Source organism: Ictalurus punctatus, chromosome 10 (genome assembly GCF_001660625.3).
Source record: "Ictalurus punctatus breed USDA103 chromosome 10, Coco_2.0, whole genome shotgun sequence".
In the NCBI taxonomy this organism is placed as follows: domain Eukaryota; kingdom Metazoa; phylum Chordata; class Actinopteri; order Siluriformes; family Ictaluridae; genus Ictalurus; species Ictalurus punctatus.
The window spans coordinates 7834777-7862292 of NC_030425.2; the positions used below are offsets into that span (position 1 = coordinate 7834777).

General features: G+C 43.1%; 1 protein-coding gene across 3 annotated transcripts in view; it reads right to left on the bottom strand.

Annotated features, from left to right (window-relative positions):
* diaph3 (diaphanous-related formin 3) overlaps nucleotides 1-27516 on the bottom strand; it is a 361935-nt gene that overhangs the window by 248548 nt on the left and 85871 nt on the right. For all 3 annotated transcript variants that reach the window (XM_053683159.1, XM_053683158.1, XM_053683157.1), the window contains one exon: nucleotides 27231-27364. In XM_053683159.1, coding sequence (XP_053539134.1) covers nucleotides 27231-27364 — 134 coding nt within the window. The remainder of the gene's footprint in view (nucleotides 1-27230; nucleotides 27365-27516) is intronic.

Sequence of the window (27516 nt, forward strand, 5' to 3'; positions counted from 1 at the left end):
ATATCATCTATATCGCTACTGCAAATAATCCCATGAAACAGTTTTAAGTCTATCGCCCAACCCTAGTGTGAAACTTGACGAGTATAACGGTATAGTATAATAATTACAGACGGCCACGTACACTAGGCACAAATATCAGGATCTGGAGAAACACCAGGACAGAATAGATGGAACCCTCCTGGACCAACACATCTGACCTTTATCCCCCTGTCCTCTCTTCATCTCTGAAGCCATACTGGTTTCTACAAAGTATATCCTCGTGTGAGTCAGAACAGAATGCAGCTCTATGAGCACGTTTCACAAGGTCACTGGCTGATGCTGAATGCAGCAGAGATGAATTAAGGTGTTCCTGCTGAAATGCAGTGTTTGTGGTGGCCAGAGGTCCCTCTACACTGCTTAATCACACCTCAGCACTGAGGGAAATGTGCGACAAATATAGAGTAAACAACCGTTCACATCAAAAGCAATGTGCACCCACTGCAGTGAAAGTCATTCATTTTCTCTCTCTTCTTTCTCTCTACTGATCTTAACTCGTGTGTAAATGTGAAGATTCCCAGATTGGAAAGGACGTGAGTAGCACACGAGTCCATCACGAGGGAGGAAAAGAGAGAGGCGACGAGGACCTAAGACAGAAACGTGATCAAAAAGATAGAAGGAAGGTAAAACGGGTTGGGGGGGGGGGGGGGGTTGGTAGGCAATGAGCCATCCAACACCATCATCATGCAGTCCTTGTACAGTTCTAATCAACAAGCTGCATGCCTCCCAGCATTTACTAATCAAATTCTAGCATGTATGTCTTGGTGACTGCTCAAGGTAAAGCAAGAGGAGGTCTTAACCTGACTAGAATTCGTCAAAATAGAGACGGGAGGAGCGGAGTTATAATTTCATCAACAGCATTCGCTAGCTGATAAAATTCCAGCACATTCTGCTACTGAAATAACAATGATGAAATGAACTGGTAATTTAGCAAAACGGGATGGTACGGCATAGCTATTCCGATCAAAGTTACGTTAAAAACAACACTGCGGCGATGAGGAACGCACATGTTTGGATACTCCACGTATCATAAACACCAAATTAGTTGAATTCCTTTAGGTTTACTTCTTTATTTCCAGCGAGGCGGAATAATCAGACACTTTCACAGGAATGAGGGAACGGTGATGGGTAATGAAATGCGAACAGGATCAATATACACCGGGGGGGGGGGGGGGGGGGGGGGGGGGGGGGGTGTTTTAGACAGCAGAGATATGGAAAGGACGCACTCAAGCTCAAAGCTGAGCATAAAAACCGAAGATTAAAAAAAATAATGATAAAAAAAAAAATGACGCCGAACCTACTGTGACGTAAAACAGTCGAGATGAAAGTAATCCTCCAGGCGGCTCACGCGGCGAATTAGGAGGACTACCGAGGCCGAATCCATTTACAGTAGCTGATCACGGAAAATTGAAAGACGAATGCTTAACGTCACCTGGGAACTAAACTAATGCGAGAATCCTGTGAACCAGTAAGACCTTCTGCACTTGCGCACAAGGGCTGCATAATGCAGTAAGACCTTGGGTCAACATCTAGGGTTCACGCGGCTTCTTAAGAGTAAAGTCCCAGCATTGTTCCAGCACTTTCTGAGGTGGAAAGCTCTCTCAGTATCCTGCAGCTGAATGTTTATAGACTGTGAAATGGCTGAATCGAGTTACTGTAGATATCGTGACCAAAGTCTGGATTGGTTTTTAACCAGGAAATCACTTCACGTTCAAACGCATCGAGATTACAAAAAAAAAAAAGCTCTAGCCAGACCCAAGTCACAATAAGCTTTAAGTGTTCGATGCCACGGCTCACAGCCGAACCTGATGACTTTCTCTCATGTGTGTAAACAAGCTTTCCAGAAGACTACAACGACTAAAGTTGTCTCCTTTCTGGAAAATTCTTATACTTATTTGTTTCCCTTCCGTGGGTTGTAATGCACTTAATCGAACTACATTGGGTTATTACATCAGTTACCACTTTGCAGTTAGGTTTCTAGGCAACCAAATCACGAGCCAGGACAAGTGCTTCGGAGTGATCGCTTGTCATGTGGGCTAGCTAATGAAATTATGATTTGTCCACCTCTGCATAGAGTATAAAATGACCAAACCCTAGTTGGATATTATTTCTGTATACCGTGTTCATACAGTCCTCTTCGAAACTATTAGAACAGCAAGGGCAATTCATTTGTTTTTGAAAACAACAGCAGCTAATGACAGAAACATTGTGAAGAAACCCCAAAAACAACAGGCAGTGACGTCATCGGCAGCCTCCACAGGGCAGGGGTGAAGGGATCACAATCCACGGTCCGAAGAAGACTTCAAGAGCGGAAATATAGAGGCCAGACAACAAGATGCAGAGCACTCGTCAGCAGTAAGAATCAGAAAACCAGACTGGAATTCGCAGAGAAATACAGAGATGAGCCACAAAAGTTCTGGAACCGAGATTAACCTCTACTGATGTGATGGAAATGTCAAAGTGTAGAGAAAGCTCAGGCGCACTAATCTTTATTGATAATAAGTCATGATGGGAGCAGCAGAATGAATTCAGACGTTTACAGGAACATCCTGTCTGCCAATTTACAGAGAAATGCAGCCCAATTAATCGGGACGAACTTCAGCATGCAGCAAGACAACGATCCAAAACACACCGCCAACTCAAGGACTTTATCGGGGGGTTTAGACTGGTCAAGTCAAGTCACAAGACCTTAACCACGTTGAGCAGCATTTCACCCCCTGAAGACGAGACTGAAGAGAGAAACCTACAACTGAAACAGGCTGTGGTGAAAGCCTGGTAAAGCACCACAAAAAAAAAAAAAGTTTGTTGATGTCGATGAGAATAATCCGATCCTATATTTTTGCTCGCCTAACAATTTAGTGGTCTGACGCAAAAGGTTGTATGTTGCATGTTGTTTAATAGCAGGAAATAAAAGCTGAAATCCCAAACTCTCATCTTATATATCCTTCATTTCACCTCAATCCCCAAATCTTGTACCGTTCCAATAGTTTCACAAAACTATTATAAAACAGCCGCACAAAACCATATACTTTACCCTGATGATAAATATTATTTTCAAGAGTCGTGAAGATTTGGTGTCGTCAGTCTTAACTCGCACCCTAAATCCAATACGATGATAAATATCGAGGTTGATCAAATTTATTGTGGTAACAGTTTTAGCCAGCTCTAGTTTCATATATACTATTATTCTGGATTTTCCACATGATTTTTCTTCAATCGCACCGGGTGTGAATGGGGTCAGTAATGAGAGTCCCTGACACCGACTGCGGGTGTCACCCAACTGCTGACGGCTGAGGAATGAAGCTCATGAGTTGGAGAGAAAATTCAATTTAGTGCCCTGCTCCCTGGAAGGACGGGGCCGAGGCGGTGAGCGATATTGAGTGGGCAGGGCCTTGGCTCCTGACAAGCGCTTCATTGAAATGCATAGCTCATGAGCGAGCAGCCATATTTGCCCATCATCAGCAGGTGAAGCAGAGTGCAGGAGGGGAAAATAATCAGTTGATGCATGGTAGGGATTATGCCTGAGAAAAACCAATGGGCGCTAGCGTCACACAGACAGAGTGCCAATTCTCCTGAACACAGTGTGACAGATCGGGGAAAAACAAGTGAGCACCGGCATCAAGCAAATCAAGCAAACGCTTTCAAGCAAAATACAGCTGACTCGTGAACTTGTCACCTGCTCATCCGCGAGACGCAGACACAGGAAATTATCCGCAATGTTCCGAACACAACCGACTTCTCATCTTTCCTTCTTTCTTTTCTTCCATGGGAGTGGATGCAGCTGGGTTGATCAGCCCATGTAAAGCAATCAGCAACAGGCCTTTTGTGCATCAGTAAGGGCTGATATTAAACAGCATCTACCTCCTCTCCCCCCCCCCCCCCCCCCCCCCCCCCTCCCTCTCTCTCTCTCAATTTCTCTCTCTTTACCACAGAGGAACACTCGATTACAAAAAGGGAACATCTGGAGACAGACCCACGCATCGGAATAACAATATCTATCATTGCCTCAAGTGGCGGCAGAGCTGGAGCCTTAAACAAAAGGCAGCGCACTTCACCAGGGGAGGCGCCAATCAAGAGAGGCGACATAAAGTGTTGTGACCCACTGATCATAATCACGTTAAGTGCTACTCTGGTTCCGGAGGGGGGAAAACATGTTAAAAACAAGCACAGAGATGGTTTATTCTTCATACACACCCCTCTGTGGGCATCGTATTTGAGGCTCCCTCTGATGAATGAATCATTTATTTTGCTCGTCTTTTCTTCTTCTTTTTTTCTCTTTTTCATTTAGCACGTTTGCTTATACACAGCTGAGGCTGGGCCGCAGAATGTTTCATAACAACAAATTCTCCCGACACTATTAAAGGCAGATGTCTACCCTTTCAGACGCAACCAGTGGCATGTCTAAGGATTTCACGTGTGTAATTGTGAAAAAATTAATTTGAAAATTAAAATGAAGGAGCACCGGTGCGAGTGTCTCACAGTTAAACTCGTTCGTTAATGTATGATATCATCAAGATAAGATCTCCCTCGTGCAGCTAACCTCAGGTAGGAGCAAGGTTTTGCAGCACTTCAACGTACGCATGTACGCAAACCACACACTCCTACAACATGTATGCCGTTTACTTTATTTAAAATCAGAAACTACCACAACGGGCGGCTGATTTTCTTTGCACTCGCAAAAGGGCGTTCCTGACACGGCTCATTTGCATTTAGTGACACCCACAAAACTCCATAAAAGGTCACGTGCACAGACAGCTGGGAGCACAAGATGGACAATCAGGGTAAAGACAGAAAGGCTGGCGTGTAAGTTATTTTGACTCACCTCTACGCAAATTGTAATATTTGATTGTAATATTAATAATAAGTGTGCACTAAATCTTCAGTTAGCCGGGGCGTCTGTTCATGGTTTACGGCCACCCTCCTTTATATGGTGCCAATTCTTCTGCCATAAATAAATGGTTAGCTGTATTCGTCTTATTTTATGGGTTAGTCTATTAACGTGACAGTATATGTAGTATAGTTAGTCTTCACAACAACTATAGCACGAGTAGGTACGCATGTTTTTCCAAATTTACAGGATTTTACCGTAATTACATGTTTTTCCAAATTTACCGTAATTACAGCCTCATCCACATAGAGTGTAAATCGTAAGGATTTTGTCTTCTGTGAGACGTGTAAATATCTTATTTAGCTTCTGAAGGGCGGTACTAAATGAAAATAAATAAGACCTTTAAACAAAACAATTCGCACTGATCGCCCTGTTCAAAAGTTTACACCCCCCTGCCTCTTAATGTATCGTGTTGCCTTCCTGAACATCGGTGAATGTTTGCACCTTTTGTAATAGTCGTGTACGAGTCCCTCAGTCGTCCTCAGTGTGAAAAGACGGATCTCATCATCATATAGCTGCCGTTGGAAAGGGGTCAAACATGCAGGAGATGCTGGAAAAGCTAAGAATGTGCAGGACCTGGAGGATTTTTCTGAAGAACAGTTTAACTGCTCAGGACAAACAAGGGACTCGTGAACAACTCTCACAAAACAAACACGGCCGTTTATCATCCAGGTAACGACACACAGCATTAAGAATCGAGCGTGTGTAAACTTTTGAACGGGGTAATTTTTTATAAATTCAGCTATTATCTTGTCCTGTGGACTAGATGTAAACATATGTTGTGTGAAATAGCTTATTCAGGACAGAACTAAACAAACAACGTGGGATTTTTATGAGCCGTCTCATTGTGTTTACAGTATTAAGATTTGGCAGATTCTGCAAGGGGTGTACAAACTTTTGGGCACAACTGTACATAAAGAAAGAAAATCACCACTCAGTATATGGTAAACGACTTCCCTTTAAACAGGGTGAGTGTTATGACCATGTGTGTGTGTGCAGACCATTAATCTTTCCTGCTAGTGAATCCCGCGGAGACGCCGAGGAGTCTACGGGCGCCGTGACGGGAGCTTCACGTTGTGCATGCTTTTCCTCGGTCTCTACAAACCCTACAGAACGCGCCCTGGCGTCCGAGTTGATCTCAATCCGATCCTCATAACCCGAGTTCGCAACGGTGTGCAGAGGAACACAAAAGATACGAGAAAGGCGACTAAAGCAGAAATACACAAAAGTTCTAGCTCTCGTCTGCTCTTCTATCCCGTCGCTTTCTCTCATATCACCGAGTGTCTCTCTTCCGAGCGTCCCTCTGGCACAGCTGCTTGACTAGCATGCTAGGTTTATTCAGCTGGCTGTGTGTATAGCTGTAGAGAACATGGAAGGACTGACGGAAGGTCACACCCTTAGTGGACACTGGCGTTATTGAGAGAAACATCTAGAACCCCTCCGTTATTTTTCTAAACCCGTCACATCGGCGAAACGTTAACGTGTCCTTCAAAACACGGCGATATACACAAAGGCCTGCGCCGGAATGAAATACAGCCGCGTGGAGACGGGAATCAAGTGACGGTGAATATTAATGAGTTTTGGAGTCATTTATGTTTGTTATGGGAATAACACGTCAGTCACAGCGGGAAAGTGTCGTCTAAACCACGTGCGCCATCATTCACCTGTTCCAGCTGCGAGAGGAGAGTGCACACACTCTCTGACTCTCAAACACTCACTCTGTCTCACACTCACTCCGTCTCACTCTCTGTCTCTGTCTCTCGCACTCACTCTGTCTCACTCTCTGTCTCTGTCTCACTCTCTGTCTCTGTCTCACTCTCTGTCTCACTCTCTGTCTCTTGCACTCACTCTGTCTCTGTCTCACTGTCTCACTCTGTCTCATACTCACTCTGTCTCACTGTCTCACACTCACTCTGTCTCACTGTCTCACACTCACTCTGTCTCACACTCACTCTGTCTCACACTCACTCTGTCTCACTGTCTCACACTCACTCTGTCTCACTGTCTCACACTCACTCTGTCTCACACTCACTCTGTCTCACTGTCTCACACTCACTCTGTCTCACACTCACTCTGTCTCACTGTCTCACACTCACTCTGTCTCACACTCTCACACTCACTCTGTCTCACTCTCCGTCTCACACTCACTCCGTCTCACACTCTCTCACGTACTCCGTCTCTCTCACCTTCACAGTCTCACTCTCACTGGGTCTCTCGCTCTGTCTGTCTCTCTCCCTCACACTGTCATTCACACTCACTCACTGTGTGTATCTCTCACACTCTGTGTCTCACACTCTCTCACTCTGTGTCTGTCTCTCACTGTGTGTCTCTTTCACATTCTCTCTCTCTCTCACTCACTCTGTGCGTCTCTCTCACACTCTCTCACTGTGTGTCTCTCTCACACTCTCACTCTGTGTGTCTCTCTCACACTCTCACTCTGTGGGTCTCTCTCACACTCTCACTCTGTGGGTCTCTCTCACACTCTCACTCTGTGGGTCTCTCTCACACTCTCACTCTGTGGGTCTCTCTCACACTCTCACTCTGTGGGTCTCTCTCACACTCTCACTCTGTGTCTCTCTCACTCTGTGGGTCTCTCACTCTGTGGGTCTCTCACTCTGTGGGTCTCTCACTCTGTGGGTCTCTCACTCTGTGGGTCTCTCACTCTGTGTCTCTCTCACTCTGTGTCTCTCTCACTCTGTGTCTCTCTCACACCGTCTCTCACATGCTCTTCCATGCTGTGTCTCTCTCACTCTGTCTCTCTCTCACACCGTCTCTCACATGCTCTTTCATGCTGTCTCTCTCTCACTGTCACTCTCACCATCTCTCACTGTCTTTCTCTGACTGTTTGTGTGTCACTCACACTGCCTCTCACTCAGTTGCATGGTCTCTCTCTCCCTGTCTCTGTCTGGGTCACTCACAGTGTCTCACTCTGTGTCTCTCTCAGTGTTTCTCTCCCTCACTGTCTGTGTCACTGTCGGTCTGTGTCACTCACAACGCCTCTCTCTGTCTCTCACTGTCGGTCTCTGTCACTCACACTGTCTCACTCACACTGTCTCACTCACACTGTCTCACTCTGCGTCTCTCACTCTGCGTCTCTCACTCTGCGTCTCTCACTCTGCGTCTCTCACTCTGCGTCTCTCACTCTGCGTCTCTCACTCTGCGTCTCTCACTCTGCGTCTCTCACTCTGCGTCTCTCTCTTAGCCTGAGCATTAAAAACCGTGAAAAACAAATTCATCACTCCATTCCCAGGAAACAATAACGGTCATAAATCAAAGAGAAAAATGAGCCATCTTATCTGGCTAACTTCATGGCTAAGGTAGCTTGACTTCCTTTTTCCCTCCGGAGAGTCCGTCCCAAGGCTGTGTTAGCCACATTAGCGCTGCGCTATGTCAGAGTCGCGCTGAGATGAAAAATATATTAACTTGATTCGTCCTGTGGTTGCCCCAGGTCTAACGCGCCCGTATCAACCTATTTTTTTTCCCTGGCTCGACTATGGCGAAGAAAGCAGCCTGGGATCCTTCACTCAGAGGTGACTCACCAACCCAGATATAGTTAAGTAGGTAAAAGCCAGAAGTAGCAATATATTTATACACTACGCGTGATTTATAATGGTGGAGCCCACAGAGAGCTCACAGAGGTGGAATAAAGATCGCGCTGGGATGTGATCGGCTGAGGGCTAGTACAGGAACCAATAGGATTGTGTTACGATCAGTCTTCAGGCTTATTACAAACAAAACAGAACTGGTTACATGTAGAAACATTCATTTAAAAAAAAAGTGAATGAAAAAGGCCTTCAAGCCAACACAAGTGCAGGCAAAACAACCTGCAGACACACTGAACATAATATTAGAAGGTTTAGGGGTCGACCGAGCCATGAACAGGTTAAGTCCTTTAAGAAAAACTGATCTCAGACGAGTCATTCGCAGGATCGACGTTTGTGTAGCAGTGTGTGTGTGTGTGTGTGTGTAGAGGTGGTAAGATACTGCCGTGAGATCCTCTAGCTGCAGGCTAGCCACTAGAGGTGTGCATTACAGTCATTTTATCATGAGTAAGGGTGTTATTAGGCTCAACAGAAAACAGTTAAAATTCCCATGAAAACAAAAATGAAGTTTTGTGGCTTTTAGTATGAAGATGATCGCCTTAAGGTTATCGATCAGCGAGTGTGCTCCAAAACAATGACATAATTCACGTTTAGAAGCTATACACATTCAAAATGTACAGTCTCTCTCTACCACCGATACGGATCAACAATTTTGAGGACATCATTCTGCACTTCGGCTCCTCATCAGATTTTCTGCCCAATCAAATGCTCTCTAGAATCCGAAATGTCCCGCCCCCAAGTGGAAGTTACCTCCATCAGCAAACATGGGTCAGAAATGTGTCTGGCTGCTTGAACGCGTTTTACTCAGTTTTCTAACTCCAAGCTGGTTAAGGAGGAGATGACTTGAACTCCTTCACTTTATCGTCCGGGCTCGCACCCGTCACCTGTCATCACCTGTTAAGTACGGCTTAACCCGGGCTGTGAGGTAAGCTAAACTCTGCTGGCCATTTTAAAAGGGGGAGGAGCCACGTTATGTCCCGCCCTGACTCCCTATTTCAGCGTAAATTACGTCAACATATCGATTAATGCCGCACAGTTCAACGCACTTCACAGGGACTTTAACATACAGTTAAAAAACAATCTAGATTCTAAAACACAGACAAAAAACTTCAATAAAACCCAGCGTTCGATAAGTAATTGAATTCATTATTAATAATATTCTTAATAAACAATTCTTCTGCCATGTATAGTCTCTTAACAATGGATTTGGCTTGCTAAGCAACATAACAGGCAAAAATTGAGGTACTTTAAGGACAGGACAAGGGCTTAAGTGTCATTTTTTTTTTTTTTAAGTGGTTTACAAATTCAATTACTGTGCTGCAATAACTGCCAATCAATAATTACACTCTTAATAACCAAACAAACAGTCTTACTGAATTCTAGCCTGCAAGCGAACATTATACAGCCACCTGCATGTAAATGCTTCAACAGTCGTAATGATTCAGTCATCACACACGGTCTGTTCGTCATCGGCTCAGCAAAAGGAGCTCACGTGTAGCAGCACTCAGTAACGTGTCTTCAGGTTTGTTCCTATGAATATCCTACAGTACAATGGAGTACAAGCTAAAACCTTGCTCTGACTAAACATTTTATTCACTTCAACTGCTTACAGTGACCATACATGACCCACGCACAATGCCACTGCAAACCTTTTTTTTTATTTATATATCAGTATTCTTAGCGATACAAACCAAACAAATAAAAATAAAATAAAAAAGTTAATAATATACCAAAACATAGGGCCTTGAACTGACATGAGCAATAAAGAAGGTACCCAGATATGACATACCAGCTTTGCTTAATAAAATCCCAATTCAGATGAGGGGATGATTCAGTGCCTCTAAAGGTTGTGCACGGTGCGATTCGAAAGAATAGAATGTCACGTTCGTATTCGTGAACGCTTTCAAAAGAAGAGGCGCTTCAGATCATTTTACTGGCACAATGAAAACAGTTCTGAACTCTGATAACATTAGCTCATATCATCTTCGCTTTCAGTGCTCACTGTATGGAAGAAAAAAAAGGGGGGGGAGGGGTGGGAATAAAAATCTGCTGCCAAATCTCAAAGGGCCTACTCTTCTCGAAGTGAAAACTTTTTACAGTAACTTCTAAAGGTCAAATGAGGACCCGTCGTCTATAAGGCAATCGTGCGCATGGAGTAAAATATTCCAACGTCAGTGCTTTCTTCAAGTCTGCTCTATTACAATGTGTGTGGATGGGCCACTAAGCACACAGCTGACCATATCAGTATCAGTTACCCAGAGGGAAGAATTACCAATTACAAGCCTGCTATAACACAAAAACACTCCATATTGTATTCTGTGTGCTCGCTCGCACTCTCTCTCGCTCTCCCCCTCTCTCTCATTCTCTCTCTCTCACTCACTCTTTCCTTCTCTCTCTCTCTCTCGGTGTCCTCCCATTTATAAAAGCGCTGTTCTCATCAAAGCAATGTTTTGATTTAAAATGTATTATATACATCTATATTATATTTGGGGGGGAAAAATCCTACTTTTTATTTATTGATTGATTTTTAATAAATCATGATGTTCTTGATCTTGGAGAACCTGCGACAGTTCTTCTTCAGACTCCGACTGTCACGCTTGCTTCTGCAGTTAATCGCAGGAGAACGAAACAATGTCCACTGAATCTACTTAATTCAAGGTGAATTAATGTGTGAGTCGAATTAGCACAACGTGGTTTTGTACAGCCAGAGGGATTCGATCGGTTTCATTCCGGGGCTTCGAGAAGACATGAACTCTGCACAGTCACACAAGATCAGGATCGAACGCGGGGCCCAGGCGTTGTGAGGCGCCGATGGTGCAGCTGCGCTATTGTGCCGCACAAGTTATTCGAGTTAATTTAATAACGTGGTCACGTCTTCCCGTCAGCGCCAGCATCCATAACATAACCGGATCACGTTCACTCTACATAAGTCACACAAGCAGATTAGATAGTTCTTAAATGAGATTTACTATGAGCAACGTCATCGCGTTATGGTGAGAAACATAATATTTTCTCGTAATTCTCACCGACCACACATATATATATATATATATTTGTTTTTTGTAGAAGCGGGATGCAAGAGAAAAAGACATCACTCTAACTTCCTCTGATAACCTCAGTATTAAATTGTCCCCAGACTGAACAGACTCTTCGATCAACTCAGACTACCATCCTGAAAAGGAGATCAGAGCTGACAAGAACAAGCTGCTCAAATCCCTCAACAACCTCGGTACAACAAATATTATATGCGTCTGAATATTCTAACAGAATTCGGCGCCGTCGTACTTGGTCACGTCGTGTGCAGTAACAACACGCCGAGCCTAAAGCGTTCGGGATTAATCCTCCATCTCGGACGGTACCGTCTTCCGAACTCGTGAGAGAAAATGACTGTCTTCCTGGGAGACTTTATGTCTGAAAACTACTGCGTCAGGAAAATGGATACTGGATACTTGAATGATCATAAACTCAAATGGATGTCGGATTTCACAGAGCAATTTTAAAAGGAAACATTAAGCTGAAGCTAAAGAGTGAGTTGGCACATCAAGGCCAAATGCAAACTTTCCCTGTGAAGGATTCTGCCGCAGACCATGAACGAGCAAACTTCATTATCTTTAGAGAGTGCATAGTGCGTGAGGTCACTACACGGCCAAAAGTTTGTGGAGGCCTGAGCATCACACACACGTGTGGTTTTTCCCAAAATTGTTGTCCCAGTGTACCCCAGACCTCCTAACATCACCTAACATGAGTGCCTGACCTCACTAAAGCTCTTGTAGCAGAATGATCACACATCCCCACAGCCACACACCAATATCCAATGGAAAGCCTTCCCAGAAGACTGGAGCTTATTATAACAGCAAAAGGGGACTAAATGTGGAATGTGAGGTTCAACAAGCACGTGTGTGTGTCATGGTCAGGTGCCCATGCACTCGTGTTTATATAGTGCACATACAGGTCTTTTTGAAATCCATAATCCCCACCACGGAGAAAGAATTCTGACCAGTGGACCTTTTTCACAACGATCGCGTCATCATATCCGGTGATGACCATCAGAGATCCAGGTTCCACTTTGAAACCCATCGTTTAGGTTCTGAAATGCACGAGTGACTGAATCCGAACCGTCTATTAACAGTTACATGATGGATTGACGTAAGCAGTGAATAGCTAGCTACGTTTCTCACACTCATGCTTGTGCGTGCTTGCTAGCTAGCTCTCACCGGAAGATCTAAAACGCTACTACTTACACTTCTGCGTTCGTAAACACCGAAGAGCGGAAAAGCTCCGCGCCTTTCCGTCGAGCACTTGTTTTTAATTGCACGATATCTTCTGAATCAAACTTAGTTGGTTCTATTCCCCAAAATATCAACAAATAAGTCATTTAAGACAACGTGGCCCTGACCAGGATAAGACCGTTACTGAAGATGAAAAAAGGAAAAAAAGAAAGAAACACCAGTTCTTACCTGCAAAAGAGTATCTATAAATAAATAAATAAATAAATAAATAAATAAATAAAAATTCAACCATTCCCCCATTATTATTTTCTTTCTAGTTTATTTATTCCAAGATCACAGACCCAATGCACATCTCTGGTATAGCACACAGCAGCAAACAGAAAGTCAATAAGCCGTGTGAATTGCAAGCAAATTAGGTTGAAATGGCCGGATTAGACATTCAGATAAGTCAGACCTCCCCCCGATGCACACCGGGAAAATCAGGTCTTTCTTTGTGTAAAAAGCTTCGTTAAATTTCGAAGTCTATATATAAATCTGAGGGAAAGGGTTCTGCATCAATGTTAGTACTTTGGGCGAGGAGTAATCTGCAGAAGAAGAGCTAAAACGCAGCAGACTGAAGGCACTACCGGGGTTTTGGTATTCATGTGCAAGAGCCTATTCCCAGGACGGACCAAGGCAGGTCTGGACCGAATGACATTCGTCTACGCCACCCTCTGCATGACGCAACACTGACCGCTGCATCTGTATGTGAACATGATGCGACTCGAAGATGGAAGTGTGGGGGACAAGACATGCGTGTCGCGTACCCCGCGGAAATAAATGGGAATTAAGAAGGAAAGCCTTCGACAATTTATCTTATGCAAATAATCAGCAAAACAACTAAGGTGATTAAGCTTTGCTATTATTCAGCATGCAGCCAAAAAGATGATCACGTAATCTATCGTGATGCTGAACGAGCCCGGGCCGGAGACATAAACATGGAGCTCCTTTAATGAGCTCTATCTGAGTTTGGCTGGATCGATAGTGCCGTGTCCAACATCAATAACGTCGAGAAGGTGAGGAGAGACAGGGCTGCTTAAATCCGCATAACGAAGGGATTCTGAAACGCTTTCTGACCACACCAAGCTTGCTGAGATCAAATTCCTTCATTTTCTTAATTTAAGTGATTGGAATAGAAAAAGCAAAAGGTAGCTGACAGAAATGACGGCTTGAGTACAGCTACAGTAAAGCTGTTAGGTTTGAGAACAAGCGCTGGTTAATTGAAATGACTCTGAAGTATGGTCTTTTCCCATGCTTATTAAAAGCATTGCTTGGCATACTCCTTTCCCATTACCATGACGAATAATCATGGAATAAAATTTACAAAAAATATTTTAAAAAACACTGGCAAGCGCTGTATGAATTTATACAAAAGGCGCACATGAAGCCCTAAGGCTGAGAAGTTTGCTTGCGGGGAGCCTGGGGAGAAGCCTGAGGAACCATATATATAGACCAAAGTGGTGCACACACATGAAAAGTCAGTGCCATTTAGCCGTGTTACGGGTTGAAATATTCACAGGATGATAAACCAGTCTATAAACATCATGGCAACCTTTTAATAAACACAACAAACAGCCGGTGGTGATGTAAAAAGGAAAAAAATTATGATGAAAAGTGCCTTTGTGCATCCTTGCATATATGAGGGGGGGAAAAGGAAACAAAATTGTTTGCCTATCAGAGAATTTTTGGAAATGGCTTTTCAATTAATTCTCTTACATCGTCAGTATTTATCACACTGCCATTGTAAGTGCGTGTGTGATAGCTGTTGTTACACAGACTAAATTTACACGGACAGCAGTAATCTAATTATTGAGCTTATTCTGAATAAGATAATATACTCATTAAGGTGTTTACACGAGTCACTTTTAGAATACTCCTTTCATGTTCCCGTGTTACATGGTATAGAACATTGAGCGGTTAACGGCACACGTCATTACGTCCCCGCGCCACGCCGTCCGACGTCCCTCCAGAATTTCACGTATCGACATACAGTTCGTCTTCGTTATGGGACCGTACACAGTTTCGGGTGTTTTTATTTGCAATTTTTACGAAAGCTTCGAATGCAGTTAATTATTTGTCATGTTATATGTGCAAATAGACGACCGCTTGAAGCCGTGGGCTGCGTCCCAAACTGCATACTTACCCACTGTATAGTAGCTGAAATACATGTATTAAAACCTACTGTATAGCAGGTAAGTACGTGGTTTGGGACGCAGCCGTGTTCGCTTATTTACCGTCAAACGGTTGAGCGCTGCCGTGTGTGTACGTGTCCCGTCACAAAATGCGGTGAAAACTCCCACACGACGTTAATAGTGTGATTAAGGTGTGTACGTGTCTGTAATACACATCGATAATGCGACTAAAACAGGAATACTCCACACGTCTCAATTCCATTTGTGTTTACTTCGAGTATGACTTTAATCGGATTAAGGTCATCAGTAATCGCTGTTTACGTGCTAGTTTCTTAATCAGAGTATCGTCTAAATCGGGTTAATATCGGAATATTGTCCATGTAAACGTACTGATACATGCTATACGAGTGGCAGCAGAGTTAGCAATGTAGCGTGTTTATAGCACTAGCGGACGTTAGATTGTAAAGAGTTGTGCTGCGTTCGACCCGGGTTCGCATCTTGTAGCTCCCACCTCCAACTAGTAATAGCCAAAGAAAACACAGTTCTTTAACTTGAAATTCCTACTCGTCACCTTAGGATAGTTTCCTCAACTCAGAGTTCATCCCCAGTTTACGGCCCGACGTCAAATCAATGTGAACGCTCACAGCGTCAGAAACCGAGTAGCACTTATTGTTAAACCCGTTATACTGTATACACAAGTCCTTACTTTAGATCCATCAACATACAGACTTGTTCGCTTGATAAATCTTTTGACTGCTAGACTACTGATGATACCAGTTCTTGCTTTGCGGTTGAATATATACACATCACTCAATACAGTGAGCTGGCTACCCTTGTGCTCAGGTGGAAAATGTTGTCATTCCAACATATTACTACTTACAAGGCAAGTCAAAAGCAACGTTATGGTTTAGGTGGACTGCATTACATTATCGGCACACGTGTGGTAGAGAGTGGCGTCCCTGCTGTTCTTGTCCTCTTTTCCTCCCTTTGCAAACTTTTGATTGACTGTTGGAAGCAAACAGCTGTTAATACACGTCACACACTTCACTGTCGTCCCCTTTGTAAAAAGACCAGAGATTATGGGAATTACTTCGGAGTGGCAAAAGTTTAACCGATCTGGAGCTCATTCCTAGGGAAGCTCCAAGGACCACGGATTAGAGGCACAGAAATCAGCAAAGGTAACATGGAGTACACACCCAAAGGGTTTTCAGGGCAGTCCCGCCCCCTGTGTGGATAAACAGAGACTGCTGTAGTATGATTTAGGGCGAGTCCAGAGGCAGAAAGGGACGGTGTGAATTTTTTTGTATTATGAAGAAGTCAGCAGTGACTTAACTGTCTGATCACGGACAGCAAGCCACACACAACTAATATGGATCATTTTTTTGGCAGAATAAAGGAAGACATTTAGGAAGTGTATCCGTGCACAGGATACGGCTGTAACAGAAGGAATTAGCTCCTCAGCTTGAGCCTGACACTGCGCATTATGTGAGCAAGCCCAACCAAATCAATCACCTTCTCTGGAACTTGTGCAAGATGCAGCTGATTCGCGACACAAATCATGGCTGAATAACACGGCCGTTTTCTCACTTTACTCTGTAGCAGCAGCTAAATAATAATATATAAATACTACGCGCTCGCTTGAGAACGGTACGAAGTCAGACAATTTCCCAGTGTCCGTTGTACAGGCAATCACAACTGCTAAGCTGCATAGCTGATGAAACTGAACAGCTTTTATACTTAAATTTGACGTGCTTCCTTTTTTTTTTCGGAAAACAAAAAGTACATGCTAACTACCACGAATAACACTTTTACGCTGTGGATCAGGTGGTAGAGCGGGTTGTCCACTAATCGTAGGGTTGGCGGTTCGATTCCTGGCCCACGTGACTCCACATGCCGAAGTGTCCTTGGGCGAGACACTTGAACCCCAAGTTGCTCCCGATGGAAAGCTAGCGCCTTGCATGGCGGCTCTGCTACCCTTGGAGTGCGAGTGTGTGAACGAGAACCAGTGAAGTGCTTTGAAGAGCCTCTAAGGTTCATAAAAAAAAAAGAAATTAAAAAAAAAAAAAGCGCTATATACGTACAGACGATTTTGCCATTTACACGAGGATGTACTCTGTGATTTCCGTTAGCGTGGTGTTTGTTTCGTCTGATTGTTTAGCTGGAACAAAGCAATGACAATTAACAGATATAAATTACAAGTGGTAGCCAAGGGAATTCATACGGCTCTTGGGAATGAATATCATCATGCGGAGTCACTCTTGTTCTCGATAGGGAAAACTCTGTTTGATAGCTCACCGACTCACTCATTTTCACTCAACTCTCCAAGGCCCAAACTCTCTACATCACCATTCCTCTTTGCGGTCTTTCTTTAATGACTTCTTAAAACTATATTAGTCATTTTCTCTCTGAAGTATCCGCAGTATCATACCTGCATCCGTTTCTCACTGGTCTCCTTTCTTCTTCACCGCTACTTCTCGCTCATGTACCCTTGTCTATCTCAATGAGCTCTATCGCTATAATCGCAGGCCTGACTCTGACGGCTTGGCAACAGCTACAGTTGAATCTGCCAGGCTCGCACTAATCAAAGACAAGACCAATTAAATGTTAGGAGCACCGCTGATTGGGCCATCTAATGAACTAATATCATTCATGTGAATCCAACAAACAAATGTGAATAACAAAGTCACCTCTGATATCAGGATATAAGCTCTTCGTCCCTCACCCCCAGGTCTCAATGGAACTGTCTGGAAATTTGGAGGATGGCTAGAATAAAGCCCTTGTCATAGATAATGAATAGGAAAGACGGTGGAAAGAATTGAAGAAACAGACCAGCAGCCTGAGTGGTTTGTATTCCTGTAGTGTCACAAAGTCAGAGCTTAGGCTCTGCCTGCATAGCATATTGAGTTTGTCCCAACACATGCTATTATGTCCTGACAAAATAACAAATCTGAAGCCTTAAACCTGAAGGTCAGGTTTAATATAATATCAAAAAAACAATTTCCACCTGTTTGTCAGCGCCATTTATCACAACCGTGTAATACAATTATGCTTTGCGCGCTGATGTGCACATATGGCGAGCGAAGGCTGGAGTGTTGAAGTTTCATAAAGAGGGTGAAACCTCTCATCTCAGTCAACTTACAAGAGAAAGAGGCCGAAAGAAAGACACTATAAGCACAAATTTAAAATAAAAAAATAAATAAAAGAGTACACCTGACACGTTCACAGCCAGATGTGAAAGCTGGGTTGAAAGAAGTAAATGAATTGGAAAGAAATGAGCTCGGAGACTCCTGCTCTACTTCTGCTCGTACACGATAACTCTCTTTCTGCTGCCGTGGATGATCCCCAAAAAACTCACCCTTTCTTCAGTCAGCAATCTCACCTGGATACTGTAGACTTGTACCTAATAACTGATGCTATGATTACAAAGACAACGTGACTCACACTGAGGATCTGTTTAACGCACTCGTTACTGTTCGACTCGCTACCGTACAGCTGTGAAAGCATAATGATTAATAATCCCTTTATTCTGTGACAACCAGAGGAGGATGAGATTGTAGCCTGGTTTCCCAATTATTTCGTCTCAAGGAGAGATTCCATGCTGATCAGGAATCGAAAAACACCATATGGTCAAAAGTATGTGGACACCTGTCCTTCACACCAACATGTGGTTCTTCCCCCAAACTATTGAGACAAAGTTGGAAGCAAACAATTGTATAGAAAGTCCGTGTCTGTTGCAGAATTACAGTTTCCCTTCACCTGAACTAAGAGGCGCAAACACGTTCCAGCACGACGATGCTCCTGTGCACAGAGCGAGCTCCATGAAGACATGGTTTGTGAAGGTTGGAGTGGAAGAACTCGTGTGTCCTGCACAGAGCCCTGACCTCAACCCCACTGAACACTTTCGGGATGAACTGGAACACCGACTGAACCCCAAACCTCCTCAACATCAGTGCCTGACCTCACTAGTGCTCTTGTAGCTAAATGAACACAAATTCCCATAGCCACGCTCCAGAATTTGTTAGAAAGTCTTCCCAGAAGAGTGGGGGTTATTATAACAGCAAAGGGGGACTACATCTGAAACCGGATGTTCAACAAGCACATGATGTACCAGTGTGACGGTCAGGTGTTCACAAACTTTTGACCCTACAGCTTAGGGGAGAAATTATCATGAGTAATGAATAACACATGACCGGCCATGCTTTTATAGAAAAATAATACACCCCTGGTAGTTTATATTCATACAACAGCACGGTATGAAGTGTGTTATTCCACTTATACCACAGCCATTTCCCAACGAGTATAATTATTCATTTATTAATGAATGACGATGCGATTTGCAACGGTTTATAGTTCCATTACATGTTTTTTCCCCCCTCTCTCTCTCTCTCTCTCTCTCTGAGTTAATAAGACCAAAAAAAAAACTCTGCTTGTCATGTGACTAAGGAACTGGAGAGCACAAATTCTCCTTACAGAGATTTTCACCACATCAACAATTATATCTTTCTCTTTGTTAAAAAAAAAAAACCTTTTTAACACCTCTATTATTAGCCTTAAATCAGCCCACCGTACAAATACGAGTTGTTACTAAAGGGACGATAACGTACTAGAACGAGCCTATGATTAGAAATAATATCACTTACATTACAGCCAGAACGACTTTCAGAGCTGATGTCATAGGAGATGAATTGATCTGATTTGAGAATTCAGCCATGCTGTAGTATAAAACGGCATTAATTACGGGTTAATCAACAGTCACAAAGATTGTTAATGTTCTTTAAATATCAATATTAAATGGTCAATTTCTGTTGAAGAGAAAAATTTGCAGCCAGTCTTATAATGCAGAGCATTTGATCATTTTTCATAGATTTTTTTTTTTTATCCCCATCTCATTTTCTTTAGGGACAAGGAGTGTGTGGGAAGGAGAAATAATAAAATAAAATAAAAAAACTAAAGAGAGTGGAAGTGAGAGAGAGTTAGTTCGACGGGGTGTGAAAGGCAGCGTGTGGGTGCAGGCTGGACCCCCTGGGGGCAGAACATGGGCAGCTGCTCTCTGGGGAAAACCCGCAAGGACAGTAAGCACTACTGAGAGTGACAGTCTCCCAGACATGCCACGCCACAACAGCACCACTGAAGCGGTTTCATCTACTCCACAGCCACAGACGCTCACAGAGCCAGAGTTTCTACTCACCAGACAGAAAAGGGTGTAGGATTTGATTTAGGGACAAAATCAGTCAAACTTGACACCAACAGTATCAGCAGGGAGGCCTCCACTGCTCCACTGTCGACAAGTCTAATCCTTCTTGTTACTAATATGTACGTTTCAAATACTCTCGTCTGATACTCCAAACAAGAAGGAAGCTAGACACTTGACCTTGCTGTGACCTTGAATCTGTCTGGATCAATTACAAAATCTAACCCGTTACTACCCCTACCAACCTTTACGCATTCTGCTCCGTCAGAGTACATCAATTTCATAAACAGCTCCTATAAGCACACTTTCACAGTTACAGGCCTCAGAGGCGATTGGTTTTGTGGTACGAAAGTGAACTTCAAACATTCGTGCAACATTTTAAACTGAAAGTGCAGCTCAGCAGCAACAGCGATTAGCGGTCTAGCTGTTGATCAGCGGAATGTGTGTGTATGTTAACGGATCTTGTACACTGTTCACAGTGCGAGCGGTCATGCCGAACCGACGTCACTCCGTAAACAGGGAAGGAACGTGTAGTTGAGTTGTCCAAAGTTTACGAAGATAAACAACTGAAGGAAAACAAACCCGTCCTCCAACCCCAAACAAGTCCAGAACGGATTCAGCCATAAACTATGAACCCTTCCCTCTTGTCATAACACACATTGAACACCTCACTGACTGGCGATTATCACTGAACTCCTAGCAAGTTAGATATGCTCACGATAAACCGCAAAATGGCCGATGCACACAAAACCCGTCAGATCCTCTGGCTGGCGTTCAAGCACAGTGAGGTGTGAGAAATACTGAGAATAAGCTTGTCACAATGCTGTCTCTCACAACATTTAAACACTGTTATGCTAAATACAAAAGTGCCATGACACACTATTTATAGCCACCATGTCAAACACTTTCAAAAGTGCCTCCATGCAATCTCTGCCCCGTCACGTGTACATACACCAAGAGGCCTTTAAGAAGCTGGGGGGGTTGGGGGGGGGCGGATAGATGACAAGCACAAAAATGATAAAAGCACATTTGTGTAGACAGGTCTTTTCTTTGTCAGGAGGACAACGAGCTTTATTGGGCCCTGCGAAAATTACCCACTTTACATTCCGTCATACTCGGCAGGACAGAGCACATCTGATACCAAGGTAAAAGGGGAAAATGAGGAAATATGCGCAGCGTGAGAGAGTGGGAGGAAGAAGAGGGGGGGGAAATGGAGTGCAGTAGAAAGAAAAGGGAAAGACAGAAAAACAAAGAAAGTGAGAATGGCTGCCTTGTTCTGCACTTCTGCACATGTTAATGGCTTTCTTGTTCTGGACTGCTCAAGGAGAGTGTTTCCGTACAATGCCAGGAGACGGGGCTTCTTTTGTACAGATTTTGCATTCTGACTGTGATAAATCAACTGAAAACCTCCTTGTTAATTCAGCGATACGGTGGTAACTGGTTGGGATTTTAATTGCAGTACTTGTGGAAATGATCCAACATTGTCTGCGAATATCGAACAAGGAGCGGCGGCGGCGGCGGCGATCACACCCCAATACCTCAGTGCAAATGACAGCGCAGAAAACACACCCTGCATTTCGATAGGAAGCTACGCCGCTCTAGCTGGTAACCTTTAAGGAAATATCAGGGATGAATCCCCGTCCGGGGAAATCCACTTGTAATATTACTTTGCAAGACGCAATCACGTTGCTTCGACTTCCAATTCGGTGCACTGAACGCTAGGACTGAAGCAATCATTGGTGATATTGTTTCTTTGCCCGATCTGTTTCATGAGCGGTGAGAGGTCTGTTCTCATTTAAATGCCATCCTGATGAGAAGACCGGGCTCTAATCTAGGAGAAGAAGTGAAAGATTGGAGAAAAGGTCGTCATCCATCCAGTCTGCCCGGGCCTCTTTAGGTGCAGCACGTTCAATATTTAACCAGTCACGACCAGTGGAGCGCAATGAAGCCAGCCAAATCAAAAGAGGTGTCTTTTCAAAACCATTTAGCATTCTGCTCTGTGACTAGGGATGAACTTCTGAACTGATACTAAAAAAAAAAAAAAATTTTTTTTAAAATACAAAAAAATTGAGAGACCAGGCAGTGGGGGAGAAATCAATGTCACTCATGGAAGCATGGGAAGGTATTGGAAACATCACTCACTAGACCAATCAGACACTTTGCCCGAGTGGAAAAGAGGAATATAGGAATAAATTATAGCTCTTCTTCACCTTGGCCATGGTCCAATGCCAAAACACACTCTGTCTAAGGACAGAGAGAGACACGGGATGAAGGGAGGGAGTGTGTGTATGAAGAGGAAAGGGGAATAGACAGACAGAAAAAGACAAAGAAAGATGTTCCAGAACAAGTGCAACAAGGCACAGCTGAGACTTGCTGGCCACCGACCTGCTGGCTCATAGAAGAAAAAAAATCTTTTAAGTTTATTACAATCATTGCTTGTTTACGAGACAACGTATATATATAAAAATATAAATATATATATTCCCTTGAGTACAACGCGTCCCCACAAACTTTACAGTTCCACAAACATTACGATGTGTTCCAGGTCTGAAATAAGGAAATTCAGCATCAGATGGTATGATCATCACCTTGGCCAGCAGGCAGTTAAACGCATGGTTTGACATTGATGAGGTGCTATATTCTTGCTGTCATAGCTGTCAAAATTTTAAATTGGGGACATGAGAGAGATTAGAGTTTATAATGCATGTGTCACAAGGTGGAACCGAGTCAGGAAAGATTTATCCAGCATCAACATAAAAATAAATAAATAAATCAAATACATGCTTCTGCTTGAAGGGCAGGAGGTGCTACTCTATTTAAACTGCAGGATTTGAATGTGGCTTGAATTTTGTGGCGGTGTGGGGGGTGGGGGGTGGGGAGAAGCAAATGCAGAAAAGACAGCCTTTTTCCTCCTCAATGCAACACTGCATAAGAAGTCTTAAGGTTGAAGGCTTCATCATAATGGAAGGGCCTTGTAGATGAACATTCAATGAATTTACACCTGTGTACTGTACCTCGATGCCAACGCGTTTTCTTTCTTTCTTTTTTTTTTTATTCTGAATAGCATGTTAAAAAATTAAAAGGTGAACTTGCATAAAATATAACTTTGCTTTTGAACTCCAGCACTAATGAGAAATCTGGTCTGTAGGTTTCTTCCCTTGCACACACACAATACATGCACGTGTGTGTGTGTGTGTGTGTGTGAGTGAGTCAGTGAGTGAGTGAGTGAGTGAGTGAGTGAGTGAGTGAGTGAGAGAGAGAGAGAGAGAGAGAGAGAGAGAGAGAGAGAGAGAGAGAGAGAGAGAGAATATAGGAATCTCTTTGTCTACATAAACTTGCATATTTTGAACATTTACTGGACAGAATTCAACATTTAATTATATCCAAGTTTCAAGCAGACTAGTCTCACAAACCAGTCCTCAAGCATTCACTAGAGAAAATAAAGATGTTTTAAAAAAAAAAACCCATGTAGCCAAGAACACAGATAGAGGTCATATTTGAGGGACATGGCTGATGTTACATACCTTTCCACATAGAAATCCTGTGTTAATAGGATTTTGTGATTTTTTTTTTTCTTTCCACTTTCATAATTAAAAAAATAAAAATTATATTTTGCTTTGAAAAGCTCACAAAGAAACGAGGACGGCCTTTCAGAATACAATCTTTAAGATGCTGAAGCTTGTGGCCTGAAAAGTGCACTAAAGCGATCAGATGCTCTTTAGCCTGTGGCCGGAGAGTCTGAAGCCGAGACTGAGAAGTAAACAGGATTTGAGCTCGACGTATGTAGACACAAAGACAGAACCATTCAAACTAATTGGAGCTGGATGAGCAGCAAGAGGGTCATTTTAGATAATAAGCAATAGATAGAAGGACCAATTACACTCATATGTACCCATATGTTGAGCAGCCTATTCCAGATTTAGACCCTTTTTTTTTTTAGCTGTTAGAATAACCTCCACTCTTGGGAAAGCTTTCCACTGGATTTCAGTTCCAATTCACCTCAAAGGGTGGAGTCAATGTCAAGGCTCTGTGCAGGTCACTCGAGTTCTCCTTGGTAAACCATGTCTTCATGAAGCTTGCTTTGTGCACGGGGCACCGTCGTGCTGGAACAGGTTTGGGCCTCTCCGATCCAGTGAAGAGACATCTTAATGCTACAGCATACAAAGACTTTCCATGCAATCATGTGCCTCAAACTTTGTGGAAAAAGTTTAGGCAAGGCCCACAAATGGGGGATCATGGTCGGGCGTCCACATACTTTTGGCCCTGCAGTGTATATTTGAGGACACGAATGTCAAATGGCCACAGCACTCTGACCCTCTCCTTCTGTTACTCCAGGCTATATGCTAATGCAAAATTTTGGCGTGGCTGCTATACGAATAAATTAGTGTCCCGTAGTTCCCCTCTTGCCGTTTTCCACAGTGCAGTCGACGCAAGCTTATTATTAAAGTCTTAAAGATAAGACACACCTGTTAAGGCTGGAAAACTGCTGCAAATATGTCCAAATCTGTCCAAATTCCCCAAGGAAATAAAATATATCAGCCCAATCGAACACACTCATGTTGAGAGAGATTTTCTGTGGCGATATTTAGAGCTGGGTGTCATCGCTGTGAGGTGAATAACAAGCAAGAGAACTAAATGAACTCTGTCTCTAGGACACTGCGGACTTTAATCAGCAGACAGGACAGAAATAAAGTGGATTAATCAAAAGAGCAGCGCCAGCTTTGCGCAGCTGTAGTGGCACTAGAAGCCGGACAGCGCATGCTAAAACCAAGATTGGATTGCCGAACTGCTTAGTGAAGTTTTTTAACCTTGCGAGGGGAACAAAACAGGAAGGCCCGCAGACCAGGGGTAACAGCTGCTCTCCAAAACCGCTACGCAAGATTGGCCTCGCTCGCTGATTGTGGATCATTCAGCCGGCCGCGCTCTCAGACGAAACGTGCCCAAACACAAAAAGGAGTGCTAATAGAAATCATGACATTTCATGAATTACTCCAATAATGGATGCAGAGAGGATGAAAGCAGTTCGACTCCTCCAACCTTAGTTTAAAGGATGACCAATGCTCGCTGTCCAAATTGGGCATGGTGCTTAGCGTAGTCGGCCAAATTAACTTAAAATGAATGTGATAATTTTATCTATACAAACACATACAGCGCACACAACTGCTGTGCCTAATGGATTTCCGTGATCAAAGTAGCTGGAATACCTTACGTGACAAAGGAACATGGCGAGGAGCACAAAAAAGGGATTCAAGCCTGCTTTCACACACGTAAAAATTTCCATTCTGTATTGTTTTGTTAAGTCATTTGGTAGCTAATGAACTGGGGCTTTTTTTTTTTTAATGAACTGTTTTAATGACTACAGGCAGCCTGGAGAACAGAAGTCTTCAAAGGAAACAGAAGATTAGACCACTGACAAAAGACCATAAGTAATGTACACCAACTTATTAAGCATCTGAGGTGGGGTTTTTGTTTGTTTGTTTGTTTGTCTGTTGGTTTTTGTAACTTATTCTTTCTTCGTTCCCTTGGAGCCCAAACCTACAAAACCACCCATGGCGCAAATTGGATCTTAAAACCAAGTTTTCGTTGAAGGTAGTTCATATTAGTCACAAAAGCTGTAATTATTTCGGTATTAATCACCCCTCCTCGTGGTGGAGCTTGGTTCGTGTTTGTGGTAAGAATATGGGCAAACAGCAGGAGCGCCTGCCGTGATCGGCATCAAACAATTATGAGGCAGGGGAGAGAAACTCCAACATCGCACCCATCTGCAGTACATATTAATTTTTCACAGCATGGAGTGCTGCTGTAAGCTAATGCCATATCATTCGGCACAGGAGTTAAATATTAGCCAAATGTCAAAGAAGGTGGGTCAGAAAAGGTGGAAAGGGCAGTGTGTGTGTCTGTGTATGTGTATGTGTACATGTTCGGAAACATCAAAGCAAGAAGAAAAGCACAGAAAGACGTGTGTGTACACTAGGGCTGCAACAACTAATCGATCAAATCTATAATTATATTATATATACATGTATAATTATATATACATATATAATTAAATAATCGACAGCGAATGTCAGTATGGGTTAGTCAGGTCTGTGATGTCACGATGGATCACCCCTGCCAGTGACGTCACTTCACGATGGTGAAAAACGCATTTCTCTGCATAAAACCCGTGTGAAAAACAGTACAGATCACAGAGTGAGCTGCTGTGGGAAAAGTACACGATCCAGGTCGTCTATAACACGACAATGTTTTATATTAAGCGCTTTAAACAAACTCGTGAGTGTATTAACGTGGCCTATCGTGTCGGACTCTGCGACAGATGCGTGTGGTGTTTGACGTGTTCCAGACGTGTTTTCTTCAGCACAGAAATGACATTTTTACCTTCATATCCTTATCCGTAAATATTAGAAATCCACGCCAGTATTTCCATTTCACATAAAGCCTCGTCCTGACCGCGAGTGAGTCTCCGTTACACGCCACCGAACGAGTGCGAGTCCACGTGTCAGTCAAACAGCGCAGTAGAAAGGAAGAGTATAATATTCATTCTGTTCAAACATGTTTGATGCTATATTTAGAAACAAAAGTAATGGTGTTGTGTATGAGAGCGGTAACTGTAATGGGGTTAGAGCATGTCATTGTATATAAAGGTAAGAAGTGTCATACATTTACAGAATAAAGTAACGCTACTGCGTTCAGACGAGTGAATGTGTGTGTTACTGCAGAACATTCGACCTCTCACCACTTAACACTTAGTTTGTGCTTTCGTTTGGCATTTTTAATATAGTGATTTAACTTCTGGTTTAAAGCTGGTGGGAAAATCCACTTTTCTTTTCCAAATATAATGTTCATTTTTTTTAATCCTTTGCATAATAGCATAGCGCACATAGATACATTTAATACCATTTTCATAGCCGTCACTTTGCACAATGTTTGAGGGAAAACATCAGGCAGAATGAAACAATAAAAAATAAAAAATAAAAATACAGAAAAGAAAAATTGGCCTTTTAATCCAACAAATTGAAGAAAATCATCAACAGTTTAATCGATGATCAAAATAATCCTTAGTCGTAGCCCTAGTGAATACGTGTGTGTGTGTGTGTGTGTGTGTGTGTGTACCTGACTGGATTGCTGGTGAGAGAGACTCGGAGAGAATCTAGACAGGCAAACAGCCTCTCATCAGTCGCTCCACTTTTCAGTTCACTGAGAAACTCTTGAGGAGATATCTGATGGCTGCTGCTCTTCAGACTGCCCTGAAAGAGAGAGAGAAAGAAAGAGAGAGAATTATAAATGGAGATTAGTGATTAGTCATGGATTCTTGCTTTAACCACCTGTCATGCCTCTATATGATCTAAAACTGCCATTTTAGCACATAACACTGTTCACATACTACTTGCCCATCAAG